This window comes from Thunnus albacares, chromosome 14, assembly GCF_914725855.1.
Source record: "Thunnus albacares chromosome 14, fThuAlb1.1, whole genome shotgun sequence".
In the NCBI taxonomy this organism is placed as follows: domain Eukaryota; kingdom Metazoa; phylum Chordata; class Actinopteri; order Scombriformes; family Scombridae; genus Thunnus; species Thunnus albacares.
The window spans coordinates 2,838,728-2,855,215 of NC_058119.1; the positions used below are offsets into that span (position 1 = coordinate 2,838,728).

The window sequence follows — 16,488 nt, forward strand, 5'->3', positions numbered from 1 at the left end:
CAGCAGATTGACCTTTACAGTCAGAGCTAAGGCAGGGACAGGCTGCACTGCCAGGAAGGAGACAGAGACAGAACGAGGAGACAGGAAACAGCTAGTTTTCCATCCAAGTGTGAAAGAGGAAGATTTAGCTGACCTGTTAAACAGTCAGATGGAGGAGGGTGACACTGTCAATATTCTGACCTCAGAGCAGCTGCTGTCATATAGAAATCACTAGAATAATGGATAATGAAAGTAGTGATAGTTGCAGCTGTACTGATACATGCTGTTTATTTAGATATAGTATATTAGGGGTGTAAAACCTGGTACACTCTGTACCTTGTTTGCAACGCAGTCTGAATTTAAAAGAATATAAAAGTCAAATGGAGTTAAAATGCAAAGCTGCAACTCAACCTTTATTTTAATGAGTTAATGTTTTTTTTTAGTTTTCTTAGAAACATTATAAAGTCAGTCCATGTTTCTTGTTGTCTTCTTCCTCCATAACATCAGCTGTAGCAAGGCCATCACCTACTCAGTGCTTTGAAACAAACACCTGAGGCTGTCAGGGCATCAGCTGAGTGCTACACATAGATGTCTGTCATCAGCCACATCTCAGAAGATTTTATTTTTAGATGGAAATTTCAAACATTAAAATCACTCAATTTAGATTTTTTATGAAAGAGTTTAAATGGTATAATTTTTTCTTTGTATTTGTGCAGTCTATGTGTTACTGTCAGCCCCATAATTCTCAGGGTGGAGGACGGGAAACAAAAACCACAGTGGAAAAATACTTCATAAAGGTCAAATTTCTGCATTCAAAATGTTTCTTTTATGTTAAAATGCAGAAGTTTTATGAACTTTAACTACTTTTAAACTCCTTTTGGGTAGTTTAATCTTTGACAATGCATCATATTTTATGAACTGATATTGATCTAATAATATATTCTAATATAAATGTATAATATATTTCTTTTAAATATATTATACATTTAAAAGAAATAAGATATATAGATTACAAATCCTGGAAAAGCAACAAACAAACACAAAAGCAACTGATCCAACAAGATGACTGTTGAATGACTGGATGTCTGTCTGTCCCTCAGTGACCATCAGCTGCAGTAAGACGAAGAGTAATCCAACAGAAGCTCTTCAGATGCTCTCCTCCACCCGCCTCAGCCTCAGGAGTCTGGCCACCAAAGCTAAGGTACAATCCACCAATAACAGTCCACTGCTCGCCCTGAAGACCACTCCCCCTCTCCATGACATCACTGCTTTCCATTACTCATGGCTGATGGTAGAACACGAGCCGCAAGACATCGTTGAGTTTAATTGCTGTTTTCTTGCATCTTGAGTCTGAATAGGACTACTTCACTGTCTTTAAGGAAATATTGATGACGTTTTCTGACAAAAAATATTATTAATATAAATCTACAGACAGATTGATTTCATAGTTAAAATCAACTTTGAAGTTTTCAGAGACTGTCAAACTAAATAATTCACCCTGTTATATGACCACTGTTCTTTGCAACCAGTACCACCACACTGAGAGTGACACATGGTCATATAATTCCAATAATTCACTTTGTCCAGCTCAGTATTTGGTATTTGTAAATTTGGTATTTATATCCTTCATAATTTAAAAATGTGTGTGTGTGTGTCATGCCTGACAAACACATGGTCAGTTTTGAAGTGTGCAGACCTTCTGGTTCATTAACAAGAAATGTAAATATGTGTAATATGACAGTATGCTCTTGGCCAAATATTTACTAGAAAATAAAGCAGATTGCTGGTGGCAGCTGGCTATAGATGTCAGCTACCTCTTTGCTTAGTAATATTTCAGTGGTGGGAATTGAAGTATCATGTGCAAGCTCCACAGCGCCACCATAAAACCTCCCTGGCTCTTTATCTTCCTGCAGTAAGGTACAAGCAGGTAAAGTGTATCAGCAGCAGGAGCTCATTTACTCCGTCCAGCTGGTGATGTCAACATGCAGGTGGACACAAAATCTTTGCCAGATCACTACATCACTCAAGTTGTCTGTCTGAACAAGTTCCAAATCCGCCGGTCCATGGAGACAAATGGTCGACATGAAGATTTACCAGCTGAAGGCACCCAGGTCACTCAGGGAATCCTGCCGTTTCATTCGTCAGGAATTCTTTTAAGGGTTTAAACTCTAGATAAAAGCCCAACCGGTATGTCAGATATATTGGTATCAACGTAAATGTTGGCTGAAATTGCAGTACAGAAATCCAAAATAAATGTTTGAGGTCCTTTAGAAAGTGTTGCCAGAGAGCACTGATGATTCTGTTTTACACATTTCTAAACGTCCCAGGCAGTACGTATCTTGGTCACAGTAGGCCTTTTTCAGTGATGTTTCCAGATGTCACAGTAGGAAAAGCACAGATGTAAATAATTAAATTAATGATGACTGAACTCCATGTAGCTGCTTCAGTTTCAGAGTCCTGGTATTTAGCATGCTGGCTCACTGTCACACTGTCATGACTTACTGGGACACTTGAATAGAACAGAGCTTTCATTAATGTTATTAAAAGCTGCTTTGTCTACTATATTAAGACAAAATTACTCTTGTCTTTAATGACCAGATTTATCAAAAATGTAAATGTTATTTACTCTTTTTTTTTTTTTTTAAATGGTTTATATATCATCAGATTTTTTTTAAAACTCAAATATGAACATGAGCCTCAAAAATCCACTCAGTTGGTTTCCACTCAAGATGCAAGAAAATCAGTCAGATCTAACAAACTGTAGCACCAACTTTTACAGTGAATTTCATATTAGATTATTCATTCTTTTTTTCATTGATTACTAATAGTCAGTGTGTATGGAACATATGATTAAATACACATTAACTTTATAATGCATACTTGGGTAAGAGTTCTAAATGCTCTTATTAAGGTAAAACTCAAATTGACAGTACAGCAGACAGTATTTAACTCACTGGTACATAACATATAATACTCTGGCCATTTTTAACATAGTAATATTACCAACAAAACTAAAGAATAACTGATACCACTTTACATTATATCCCCCTATTTAGCATTTATTAGCAGAATGTAAACATTTAATAAATGCTTTATAACAAACTGTAATATAGTTCTACAGAGCTAATGAGTAAAATAATAATAAGCACTACATCATAGTTTCATCTTTTCCTGTGTTACTGTCTTCCAGCAAATGCACACGGACGTGGCCACAGGTCAGATCCACACTGAGCTGCAGGATGGAGTCACTGCGCTGGAGCAACTCATCACAGAGCTGCAGGAACTGAGTGGGAAGCTGCGTGACCAATCACAGTGACCATTCTCACAGACACGCCCCCCCCTTTCTTCATCTCTGAAGGCTCCTCAGCAGTGGAGACTAACAAGAGACAGACAGACTCTACATCTGCAGTCTGCAGCCTTGTGTAATGTTGAACCCCTTTAAACCAAGAGTACAACTGAAGAGGACTCACCTTATAATCACAATGTTTTTATACGTATCAGTCCACATTGGAGTCTTAACGGTGACTGTAAGGCATCAAGAAATAAAATATTTTAAATTTTAAATGCTTGACTCGTAATCATTAAGAGGAAATGTGAACAGGTCAAAATATTCTTGATTCATTAAAGGAGGAGCTTATCACAGAGTTAGTGTCAGTTTTCATGTGTTGGTTAACAGTACAGAACTTTTGCTGCCTTTCTTCAAAGTTGATCCTTTTGTTCTGTGTTGTCTAAGAACTGAAACATCCAGCTATGATGCCACTGCAGGTCCGCCTGCTACCTCTGAGTTTAGTTTAGATTAGTCAATTAATCTGTTAGGCAACATCTATTTTGATAATTAATCCTTTTGAGTATTTTTTAAGAAAAGCATCTTATTCTCTGATTCCAGCTTCTCAAATGTGAATATTTTCTTGTTTCTTTAAAGATCCCCTCCCTACATGTATTAAGACATAGAAAAGTACTCTGCTTGGAACAGTAACGTGTCTGATATGGTTTTTACACACAAAAAAAGAAGAATTATCCTTAAAAGGGCATCTACTCCCTCTCCCTAGTTAAAGAATCTATCAATATGCAAATATCTTTAATTTCAGAAGTTTAACTGCTGGTCAAGATGTCTCCTACTTTTTAGTGTTTGTGAAGTGAAGGCTTCAAGTTTCATCACATCACACTTGTGTAAGTTGAATATTGGACCAGGATTGTCTTTCAAACTAGTTGTGATGTCACAAATCATGCTCATAGGCCCCGCCCCTAAAGATCAGATTTTCAATAAGCACAGAGAAACTTTCCTCCTTGAGCAGATGAATGTGAAAACAAACTCTGCACATACATCATTCTGCACATTCTTGCGTAGAGGGGGACTTTAAGTAAACTGAATATCTTAGGGTTGTGGACATTTTATAGACCAAACAACTAATCGAGAAAATAAAAAATTCCTGTAGCCACAGTAGCTAAGGACATTAAAAGAACTAGAAGCAGTTTGTTAACAAGTGAAGTCCCTTACGAACAATGCTAAGTTCCTTTTTAATTAGCTGAATCGACTGAATTAGAATTAAGATTGTTTTTCGACATAACTGCCAGTGATGGTGGCCTGTAGCAGCCATTTTGTTGATACTAGCTCTTTTCACTTAGCGGGAAATATCGTAGCTGTCAGAAATAAAAAAAAAAAAAAATTCCCCAACTTGTAATTACAGCTGGGAGAATGATGTGAACAGTTTTTCCCACTGGGCTGCTTGTAATTCCATTCTGAACAATATGACATAAACGCAGCATTAGCCACAATCCCACAACTACCTCTGCCAGTGAGGACGCCATTTTGACTCTCTGCAGTACTTTAGTACTGAGTCTTGGAACAACTCCACTTTGTGTGCTTTGAGTTTTAAAACAGCTATTAAAAACCAGAGAGCATGCTCTGATGCTCTCAGAGATCATTTCCCGACTCATCCAGAGATGGTGAGTGCGCGCACACACACACACACACACACACACACACACACACACACACACACACACACACACACACACGCTCTAATAGTCAGAGGCTGCTCATCCAGTTAGTGCAGGGAGGATCCCACAATCTTCCCTCCAATTTGTTTTCTCACCCAGCAGGAAAATGACCTTGACATTGCTCAGGATTTTTTTTTTTTTTTTATCTCCATTGTTCTTTTTTTTTTTTTTACTATAATGGAGCTCATGTTTTATTTTGCTGGGCCATTTTATCACAGCACACAGAGCCACTGCCTGTGCTTTGAAGGAAAAGCCTATTGTAACACACTGATAAGGATGGAAAGGACTTGTTAAAGATAGGGATACATGAATGCCATTTATGACACCACTGTTTGTGGAAGATATGGCTGTTATCATGCGAGGGATGGAATGCCACAGCAATGTGAAACATACAGGTACTGAATGCTGAATAGGTATCAAGACATTGCACTGATTACTCTCTTCTCATCGCTGCAGATGTCTGCATACCAAACAATGTGAGCTAACGGGTTAGGGGGCATTAAGTCCACATTTCCAGCCTCACACAGCAGTCATGGAACAAAAATGGCAAGAAATAATGAGCCATGTCAGGCTCTGTATCATTCATTTATCACCACTTGATATCACACTCACAGATACAAGATTACTCACCAGTGGTGGCTAATCTCCTTAATGGGACTGTAAATTTCCCAAATGCTGTTCCTAGATAAACCATATAAGAGTGATTTGCTGCTGTTCTGTCATCACCCAGAGGACAGCTTTAATAGAAGCAAACACAAGTTTGCTTGTTCTACCTCAGACTCACTCTCCCAGAATTCTTGGTATTCTTCAGTGAAGCGCTGATGTCACCACTCACAAAACTCCCATTACGTCATATTTTAGTTAACTTGGGAGAGAGACTATTTTAGTTTGGACAGATTCTCATGTAAGGGTTGATTCATGGCCAGTGTTTTTTATGTTTTTATTGGAGCTGGATCGGAATTAGTTTCCACAGAGAATCATTTCCTGACTGGTCTGAACATTTGAATGCCCTCAGGCTTTGCTAGTTCTGATCATGTAATGGCTTCCAAAAGAATATTTTGTATTTTTTAAAACACTACCATTAGCATTTACTTTTAAAAGTTAATGTTACATTTTTATGATTACAATTAAACAAGAGGTTCTCTCAGCTTCCTCTGTGGTCCTCCGATCAGTTTAAGACTATCATTATCACTATCTATCACTATCTATCTATGAATCAGGATTGTATGTTGTTTGACTGTATGTTTCTGTGTGTGCACAGATTACACCAAACCACATCCTGCCTCGATGAGCCCTCAAAACTAAACAACAAAAGAATGTCCTTTGTCATGACCTTCCAAAATGACCCATTTGTGTGTTCTCGGATCTGGTGCCTCCATTGGCAGGAAACATTGTTTTGTCATGACCTCCAAAATGTAAATGGCCATTACAGAAATCCTTATCACTGCTTTTAGGTTGGGAAAGTGTGGTCATGATTAAATAAAGAACAACTTTGGTAAAAGCTGCATTCATTGATTTTCTGAGCACTTGGGGGCGGCACTAGAGGTTTTCAGTACATGTGCAAACTTAACACTGGATCTTTAAATTGAACTGACACTAAATCACCATTGTCACTGATCAAATCAATAGATTTTAATGGTGGAGCTCCCCTCACTGCTGACTGACAGCACTGTGGACGGCTCAGCTCTGATACACAGCATGTTACTTTCCTGGTTACAAGCTTATTAAAAGACTGCAAAGCCCACAGAATCAATCATAATGTGATGATAACTGTCACAAAGAAGTGCTTGTACAGGTCTAGTTGACCTGGAGTCTGAGCCAGTACAGAATGACATGGTGGTATGAATGGTAATGTGTTCACTGATGTTATCGCTTAGCTTAGAACAAAGTAAGTGACAATGACTATTTTAACTGAACTGAATAAAATAATTCAAATCAGCAAAGTGATTTGTTATTTATGCCTCAAGGCAGTGCAATAAGCCGTAAATAGACATCCATACCAGTGGAGGCTGGTCCATAGAGGCAGAGAGGGTTGATCCTCCTCTATTTTTTGAGAGGCAAGAGGGAGATCAAAATATAAAAAAGAATATTTGGTTGAAATAAACCATTACCAAATCTCAGTATTATCTATAAAATATTTTTTCTCTCTTCTTTGAAAAAAATCCATTATTCAAATTCTGTTTAAAATGCGTCAACAGCGACACCTGCAGGGCAAGAGGAGAAAGAGCAGTGTGTGTGAAGTGGTGGGGGGCAGTGGGGGACAGAGGAGGATGGGCTCCTGCTGTCCTCCTCAGGGCGGGATCTCCTACATCAATTTAATGTACTTCATTTTTTTTCATGGTAATCTATGATTGGCCAAGACACGTAAAATGACGCTCCAAGGGAGGATGTCCTCTCTAACCAATCAACAACCAGAATGTAATATTGACATCGCGTTGGTCCAATGATGGTTTCCAGATTACATCTTCAATTCTCTCCACTGTAAGGCAGAGTAGCAGCAGTAGATAACGAGCTGTAGATAGCTCCTTGCGTTAGCCAACAGTTAGCTTGTTGTAGCAGCCTGAAGAACTCTATACATCCATGGAAGGACTGTTAAGGACTGTTGTTAAGCTAACGGGAGAATGGATTTGGACAGGACGCCACCATGGAGGCTGGAGAGAGAAGCAACCGGAGAAACAACCAGGAAAGTTAGCTTGTTTGTCATTGTTGCTAATGATATCAGACTGGTTAACCAGCAGCCACAAAGTTCTGTTAACTAACAAACAAGATGACCAACAGCCACAAATGGACGTTATGACATGGATACTTCATCTTCATGAAGGAAAGAAGAAGACGTCAGATAACGTGAGTCAGATACAGCTTCTCTCTCTGTGTGTCTGTGGTCGCTAATTTCTTCTCTGATGGTTAAATGTCTCTGAGGCTTTTTTGTGAATTTATCTCCTTAACAAGAATGCAGCAGAGATCATATAATGTGCTGTAGGTAACTTAGTTTGCTTGTTGAAGTTACAGTGAGCTGTCTGGACTCACTCATTCATTTGGAATTGACCCCGTTTTTAATTAAGTGGTTGTTCAGTCACCTGTTGATGTTGTGTGATTAGTGAATGAGTGTGCAGGAGGTCTGGCTGCTTGTTGAGACAGTTTCTTCAGTTCGTTTTGAAGCTGAGTCATATATTGAGTAATAAGCTTAAAGTAATTAGAATAACAAGTGTTAACATGTCATCTTTGTAGACTATATTTTGTATGTCGTTCACATAGATAAGAGTGTGTAAGTCATGTATTTGATACATGCATTAATACTTTCTGATGTGAACCTACACTTTTAGATCTGTGAATGTTTTTAGTATTCAGTCTTTCTTGTATTCAGCACTGATCTGTTCCTGTTTCAGATTATAAGCTTTGTGGTACTTTATATATTTATGTACACTAAGAAAATACATAGGAAACACATGTAAATCATGTGATATGTCGTCTGTTTTTGATGAGAACATAAATCTGTTGTCACAATAGAACAATACTATAAATTTGAATTTCACTTTGTTGGTAAAATGACACATTTGATCCACTCCACAGCTAAAATGAGCACTTCTTGGTTTAGAAACAATATATATATGCTAAATGTATTTAAATAAGCAGCCTTTTCACCACTCAGGGGTTTTTGCTTTTGAAAGCCCCCCACCCCTCCGATTTCATCAGGTGGGGGACAATGATATAGTTTGATGCAGTTTGTTGTAAGATTCCATGTTGGTTTTCCTCCTGTCCTCCCCAATCTTTTGAGTCACCAGCCGCCACTGATGAGTTCATCACTTCGAGTGAAACTTTTCACATTACACACAGTAATACACATAATGTGACCTGTTGTTACTATGTAAACACTGATTAGTGCGACTTTAAAAGTATTAAAGACTTAGTATAAGCAGTGAAACTCCATGTATTCAAGATAAAGTTTCTTTAAGGGGCTTCACCTACCAGTTGTAACACACACAGAGGTTTACACACCACCTTAATCTATAATCACTGGCTCCAATCAGTAGGAGTCGGCAGTTCAGTGACTGCCTTGGCTGGGAGTTGGACCCAGTGCAGTTGCAGCCAAATGTGCCTTCAGCCCTTGATGGTAATCCCAACATTCAGTCATCACTTCCCCATCGCTGCCAGCAAGACTCAAGATTCAGGTCATGTTGCTGAATGGTTATGGGTCTCATTCCCATAAAAAAGCATTAACCCCTGATGGAGTCTACACCAGAAAAACTACAGGTGATTTACTGTGTATTCTCTCACTCCTCAGTGCTTTATATCTTTTGGCTAGTCTCTCCAGACTGAACTTCTTTCATTTTATGCCCTTGGAGCAGTCTCTGTGCTAATGACCCAGACCCTGGCTGACTGAATGAACGAACAGCATCTGCCCAGCTTTTAAAACATTGCATCATCTGTAATAATACATCATGGTTGCAGCCCCTCCTCAGAGCCTTGCCATGTCTTTCCCCACAAGTTTGGCAAACAGCTCCCAGCCTCCACCCTTTCTCTCAAGCAAGCTGTTACACCAATGCTGGGCTCTGCTTACCATCACCCTTCATGGGTCCAAATTGGTCAGCGGGGTCCACCGCCCAGATCTGCCTCAGATCGTATGTAACCATCAAACAAACAAAAACACACACTTTCCATTCAGATTCTGTGGGGGGAAGTTTTGGTTAAATGTGTGAAACTTTCTCACGCAACTAAAATGAGCACACATTCTTACATCAATGATCACATCTAGTAGATGTAAGAAACCAGCATGGGTGGTGAAATGAGACTCATATGGAATCCATTAATTGTTTAGCCATGATACACCCACAGTTGTGCCTACTCTGTGGCATGTGGTGATGGAAAGTGGCAAAAGATCCAAGATGTAGAAAGTTTTGGTTGCAGAGGCTCACTGTGGTTGCAAAAGAAGTATGTGGTGGGATTAAAGGTGGCAAGCAGCTGTTAACTGTTAAACAACACAGGGACCAGATCTATGAAGGAAGCGTTTGCACAAAATGTGTGCATGAAATTTTAATGCTTTTAATGTTTTTTAAAAGGATTAAAAAAAAAGATCCATTCTTCAAAGAGTACTCCACTGATTTAGCACTCCTACAACATTGTCCGACTCATGATGGACAGTTTGAAAAAAAAAAAAAAGATCAAAATTGTTGCAGCAGAACCACAGATATTGTTGTTTTTATGTCACGCGTTCTTCTTCCTTGCTAAAACCTGGCGCCTACATTACTTGCAATGCAACTTGACCACCAACAGTGATTCAGTTGTGTTATGTTTGTAGCGGCTAATGTAGCCTGCAGCTGCTAGCCTCCAGCAGAGATGAGGAGCTACAGGTAGTGAGGTTACCAGACAGGAGGTCTCACTTCTTTCTAACTCCACACCCCCAGTTTTTTTTTTTGACTTTTCAAACTTGTAGTCTTCAGCCCCAACCTATGTTGACTCAAGTGACATCACTTGAGGCACTTTTTCAGACTTCATACAGCTCCCTCTGGAGACACAAAAAGCTTTATACGACTTTTTTCACACATGCAGTAGTACTCCCCAACATCTGGAAACACTTTGATGTGTAAAATCAGTGTTCACCTTTCAGACTAGATCACTAAACAATCTCAGCAGAGACTGTTCTTCCTCAGACTACAATATGTTATGTCTGCCTTTATGTTGTGCTGTTGACACTGTGCACTGAGCTTTTTTCCGTTCTTTACCGAAAACAAATTCCACCGACTGGTCACTATTAAAGTGAAGCAGAGTGAAGTGAAATGGTGCATCTGGCCCCTGAAATGTATCTCTGAAATGCACATCAGACTAACCAACAGATTGGATTGACAGCAGCTCCTATCCCACCTGACATGTGCAACATGGAAGACACTCTCACAAAACTGCACTGCTGCAGTATCAAGACCTTCATCCAACACATTGATAACATCAACCCATACATCAGGTTCACTAGTAAACAGGGAGAGGATGGTGCACTACTGTTCCTAGACACGTGTTCATGTAAAGGCTGACACGAACATAGAGACCACAGTGTACAGGAAACCCACTCGTACAGTCCAATATCTCAATTAATACAAGATCAGTGGTGAGGACCCTCCGACACAGAGCACAACTTCTTAGTGAGGAAGAGGATAGAGAAAAGGAGGTGCAGCACGTCCAGGGGTTACTGCTGTCTGGTACAAGGAGTGGATGACGAGAATCCGAACCAGACTTAAGATCAGGACTGACACTACTAACTCAACAGCGACTCTGGCTAGAACATCTAGCTAAAGTCTTCAAGTCACAAGGAGTCAGCACTTACCACAAACCATTCAACACCTTAAGATGGGATCAAGACAAGATCCCTCCCCTGAGAAGAACTGGATGACATCACATGCCACAGCTCTGGGAAACACTACATCAGTGAAACACAAAGACTGAACAGCAGACACAGACAACATCAGCTGCCTGTAAACACCAGACCAAAAACCACTCACAGCCTCTAGTGTGTGTGAAGAGGTCAAAGGTCATCGACCAAGAGTCAGTGGACATTCACATCTGACATCAGAGACCATCTGTTAGACAACTGAAGTCTTCTATCCACTGAGGAAGCACATGTGACGCGTTTGAAAGACAAGAAGAATCATCTGATCATTAAGGCTCTTGTCTAGTTCTCGTCACATCAGCTCTGTGTTGGCTTTATGAAACAGCTTCATCCCACTTCAGTTTGTTAAGCTCATTCAAGACAAGCTTTAAATACGTCCACAGAGATATGGTAAGCTAACTGGCTGAATAACAGCTTTTCCATTTAAATACTCTTGTGTATAATGGCCCGGGAGAGATGTAAGGCAGTGGTACTTAGGCCTTCCATACCAAAACCTAAAATCTAAAACATTTTCACAGAAATGTGAATCGAATCCAAAGTGAGGAACACAGTGTTAATCCTCTGAGGTGTGCAGGATCCCAGGCACGCCTGAGCGCTGTGTTACTGATACGATCCTGGCAGTCATTGCACTGGTAGAGCACAGGTGCAGCAGTTATATTTGATCCTTGATCTGTGTCGCATACAACTTTGTTCACAACAGAAGCATTTCAGCACAGACACGAGCTGGCAGTGATGTAACTATGATTATCTTCACTGGTTTGTTGGTACAAGCCGAATAACAGCCATTGTAAGTACTCTGCTCTTCAGCTGGTTCTTCTGTGTAACATGATGGCAAGTAACTGCAATGTACCTTAAATGTAACTGCAACCTCTTTGATGATCATTTATGTCAGATATAATCTTTGAAATGTCTCTGACTAAATGCTGCCTCTGTGTGGCTGTTTTGTTACATTTTACATACTAATAGCATCATGAAGCACCAGTGGGACATCACAATTAGCTTCCATGCTTGAATGGCTCCGGTGCTGAAGTTTAAACCCCTGATCTGCAACTGAGCAGACTGGCCTTCCATCCCGACAACAAATAGTCAAGCATTTGTGAGATAAGGGGGATTTCAGTACGGCCAGCAGTTGCCTGAATGCTGCAAAGCTTGACAAACTTTATTTCTTACCTCTGGTGACATCCATGCTCATAGTGTTATTGCAGAGAGGGTGTGCCACTTTTCTTGCTATCATATTCCACAGTGGCAATTACTACATTGTATGTGATCATCGGTGGGATTTTTGGCTGTTGTCCCAACTATGTTCTCTATTTGTACTATGTTTTTGCCTTGATATCTGCTGTTGGGAGCAATGACCTTTTTTCATATTAACTTAAAATTAGAGACTTTATAAGGAGAAAACTTCAATGCTTATGAACTTGAACTTAAAAAAACATCTTTATTACTGTTTTGGAGAAGGATACTACACAGATTACAGCTATAGTGCAATTTACTGTTGCTATTGCTGTTAAGCTTTCCGTTCCCACGCAACACATATGAAGTTGTTGATTCACCCTCAAAATTTGTCGTAATTTTAGACCAATCAAAAAAGCTCTGCAGACAACATCATAGGCCAATGAAATCATTATCTTGGCATAATAGTTTTGAGACATAAATATGAACAGTGTTTAATAAATAGGATTATATAACTGTTAATATAAGCATCAAAACATAACGGTAACACTTTACTGTAAGCCCCCCTATTTAACATAAGCAGTATAAAAATATTGAATAAATGGTTTATGACAACAATTACAATTTCTTACATGAAGACAAACTTTATATGATTAAAACTGTGTTTTACTATATTGTCATTCATGACCTGTTCATACAGCAGCCCACAGGAAGACTTATAGTTGTTGACAAAAGCATTAATAAACAGTTATATCTGTTACAACTACGTTATAGTGTGTTATAAATCATTTATTAACTGTTTATATCCTGCTTGTAAATGCTAAATAGAGGGACTCGTCTCCATATCTCCATAAAAATCTATTAACTGTTATGATAAGTATGGTGTGTGTGAGATCTGGAGGCCAGTCATGGTAATTATTTATGGTCAACAGACTCTTTTCACAGCAGACGCTTTGACCTGTCAGAGCAGGAAAAAGCACAGGTGTAAATAATAACATTAACAAAGGCTCCATTCCATCAACTGTCCCAGTAAGCCATGTCAGTGAGCATGCACAGCACTGGAGAACTGCTTCACCTAAATAGAATACAGCCATCATTCATGTTATTAATTCCACCTGTGCTTTTCCTGCTCTGACAAGCCAAAATGTCATCTATGAGAAGGGTCTATTCCTGTGAATGTTGCTTTATGGGCCCATATTTATGATCTGAGGCCATTATTCAGATATGCTCTTATAATAACTTTTAATTGTCTTCTTATCTTGAGATATTCAATTGTTTTAGCGTGGCTATCACTTAATTGTGTTGGATATAAGTGGTTGTCACATGTAATAGTTATTTATCCTCTTGCATTTTTGCTTTGGGTGCTCCCTTCTCTCAAAACTCAGTGGGAGGCGTGACTCACATTCTCCTGAAATAAAGTTGTCACAAGAAAACAATGTTGGTTAACTTATGTTAAATTATCTTGGACTCCTTAAATGGTGCTCATTAATACATTTTTATGTTGAGATAAGTTGAAGCTGTGAACATATGATAACACTTTGATATCTCAAGATAAGAGGATAATTACATGGTGAGCTGAGAGATAATGAAGCAATTATCAGCAATTATCAGCAAACATTTCCTGGGATGATTACCAACATAGGCTACTTGTGATATTTGTGGAACTAAACCCAGTCTGCTTATATATTTTAGTTTACTCATTTAAACTGGAAGTCAGTATCCGCTTACAGAAACCTCACTGGAGAATGTGTGGGATGTGTGGGTGTTGGGGTGGGTCAGTCAGTGAGCGAGTGCGTGGGTGGGGGCTTTGGTTTGGGTCCCCTGACACCCTTGGGCCCCAAGAAACTCCCAGCAAACGTTCTTGGGGTTAGTGTGTAGACTCCCCCTCCTGACGTCACGTCTGGAGGCAGGCTGCTGGCGCTGACACTGTTCACCTCCAACAGAGAAACTTTCCTGGAGTTCAGGCTCTTCTGACTGGCGACCAAGTCAAGTACTGCTCACAGGAAGCCGCAGCAGCTCGGAGACCCTCCGTGCTAGAAGGAGACAGAGCAGGCAGCATTCACCTCTACACTCGAGGAACATTTTACGTTACATGCCCTATTTAATTTCAAACTTTTCCAAGTGAAGCTAACGTTTTTCTTTGGGTTGGCTTATTCAGTGCATTCCCATACCGGGTTGGAGGTCGATACATACAGGAATATGCTCAGGAATACAAAAGTTTTTCTTAAGAACTGAAAGGATTTTTTCACTGAGCCAAACCTCTTTTTTCCTCAAACTTTTTTTTTTTTTTTTTTTTTTTTTTAAATAACTTCGTATTGGCTCGTATTCGGTGTGGATATGGCTTGGATTAGATGGGGCCTCTTACTTTCCTTCGGTTTATTTCTCTCCCCGGTATGTGTGTCAGCGGAGCAGCAGCAGAGCCAGAGCGGCTTCAGGAGGCTGTACGTGCTCCAGCCCGGGCCGGGGCCGGGGCCGGGGCCGGCGGGAGCGGACGGCGGGGTGAGAGTCAGCTCCATCTCGACGCGTCACGGCTCGGCGGGGCAGCCGCACACGTATAACGTGGAGCTCACCGCCAACTTCGGCGGCCAGGTCCGGACCCGCAGGATGGGGAACCAAGCGGCTTCAGCCCCGCAGTTCAGTCAGCAGCAGAGCGGACAGGAGCAGAAGCAGCTGATGAAGCTGTCTGGGTAAGAAACTCTGGACAAGTGTCAGGAGGGAGGAACCTAACTGTTAAGCTAGTGGGAAAATGAGAATGAACCTATTGACTTCATGTCAGCTTTTATCACAAACCAAACAAGCTAAAACGGTTAAACTTTTTAGGAAAGTGTCTTTAAAATAACATTTCTGTAAAGCTGGTGGACACTGGAATAATACTAGCATAGCCTCACCTTATCTTAATGGCACAGACCTAATTTCATCCTGCAAATTAAAAGTGTTTGGGTTGGTCTCCCCTTCAGTGTACTCAAGCACACAAAATGTCCCATTGTTACCAGCTTCTGACTTTTCAGTGACACTTAATCAAAGTTGACAGTGTTGATTTGAGTTGTTTGCACTGGCTGGTCAAAACTGCCTGACCTGTTAAATGAACTATGTTTGTGTTGGATTTAATTAATGATATTGTCTAATTGCATTTGGTTGATGCCAGGTGCAATTATTCTTAACTCAAAAGACACATGAATGTCAGCCATAAAAAAAAAAGTAGAAACTGTATTCCTGCGAACCACTACTGTGCACTCGATCCCTGGCTTTGTCTCAGAGGAATCTGACTACTTCCAGCAGTATTTTGTTAGGTCGGACCCAGGCATTTCTACAGTCCAGAGTAGAGTCTGACTGAATATCTGTAAATCACTGTTACACAGTGTGTTAGTGTGAGTATGACAGAAAGAATGTGTTGTACTGCAAAGTCACACAACAAATCAACATACAAAAAAAGGGGTTGTAAAGGCCCGTCACACTCTTGGAATACACAGGTGTTTTCACTTATTTTGCTTAATTAGACTCCCCTGAGAGCTGTGTGGGTGTGTACAGATTGTGTTTGATTGACATTTCCCTATTAGTTTACTGCACCTGTTAGAGAAAAGAACTTATAGCTTTATCATCCATATTGGTTCATTGAGTTTGGTGATTCCTTGTAATTCTATCATTGCTCCACCCAACTTCAACCTGAATAGAGTAGTAGACTTTTTCCCAGCAGACATTTTAACTTGTCATAAGACCTGAGCACACCAGGGTTTAAAACAGTGAAGTTTCACAGCAACTTCAATTCATTTCAATGGAATTGCCATGATCAATGGATTTGTAGCTGCACTGATTTATTTATTTATTTTTTTTGCATCAAACTCAATTTTGTTGAAGTTGACCCACATATTTGCACAGTTGACCACTATCAAGCTGCCTTGACTGTGCTGACAATTTAGAGGATAGAGAGTCCAAAATTGAGAAAGCTGTTGTCGCTTACT

At 39.9% G+C, this 16,488-nt stretch overlaps 2 protein-coding genes and 1 long non-coding RNA gene across 8 annotated transcripts in view; 2 read left to right on the forward strand and 1 right to left on the reverse strand.

Annotated features, from left to right (window-relative positions):
• ttc27 (tetratricopeptide repeat domain 27) overlaps window positions 1-3,543 on the forward strand; it is a 102,837-nt gene extending 99,294 nt beyond the window's left edge. For both annotated transcript variants that reach the window (XM_044372514.1, XM_044372513.1), the window contains exons 19-20: window positions 1,080-1,180; window positions 3,170-3,543. In XM_044372514.1, the coding sequence (XP_044228449.1) occupies window positions 1,080-1,180; window positions 3,170-3,295 (227 nt within the window). In that variant the 3' untranslated portion in view covers window positions 3,296-3,543. The remainder of the gene's footprint in view (window positions 1-1,079; window positions 1,181-3,169) is intronic.
• A 4,247-nt stretch (window positions 3,544-7,790) lies between these two features.
• The window catches only part of ltbp1 (latent transforming growth factor beta binding protein 1), a 153,853-nt gene continuing 145,155 nt past the window's right edge, over window positions 7,791-16,488 (forward strand). For 4 of the 5 annotated variants that reach the window (XM_044372805.1, XM_044372806.1, XM_044372808.1 and 1 more), the window contains exon 1: window positions 14,560-15,216. In XM_044372805.1, the coding sequence (XP_044228740.1) occupies window positions 14,867-15,216 (350 nt within the window). In that variant the 5' untranslated portion in view covers window positions 14,560-14,866. Of the gene's footprint in view, window positions 7,825-14,559; window positions 15,217-16,488 lie in introns of those variants that run through there. The other variant, XM_044372810.1, reaches the window with a different exon arrangement.
• On the reverse strand, window positions 12,775-14,984 carry LOC122996970. The gene is made up of 2 exons (XR_006407125.1): window positions 14,895-14,984; window positions 12,775-14,562 (listed from the first exon to the last, which is right to left on the reverse strand). It is a non-coding gene; the product is annotated as an uncharacterized LOC122996970 (long non-coding RNA).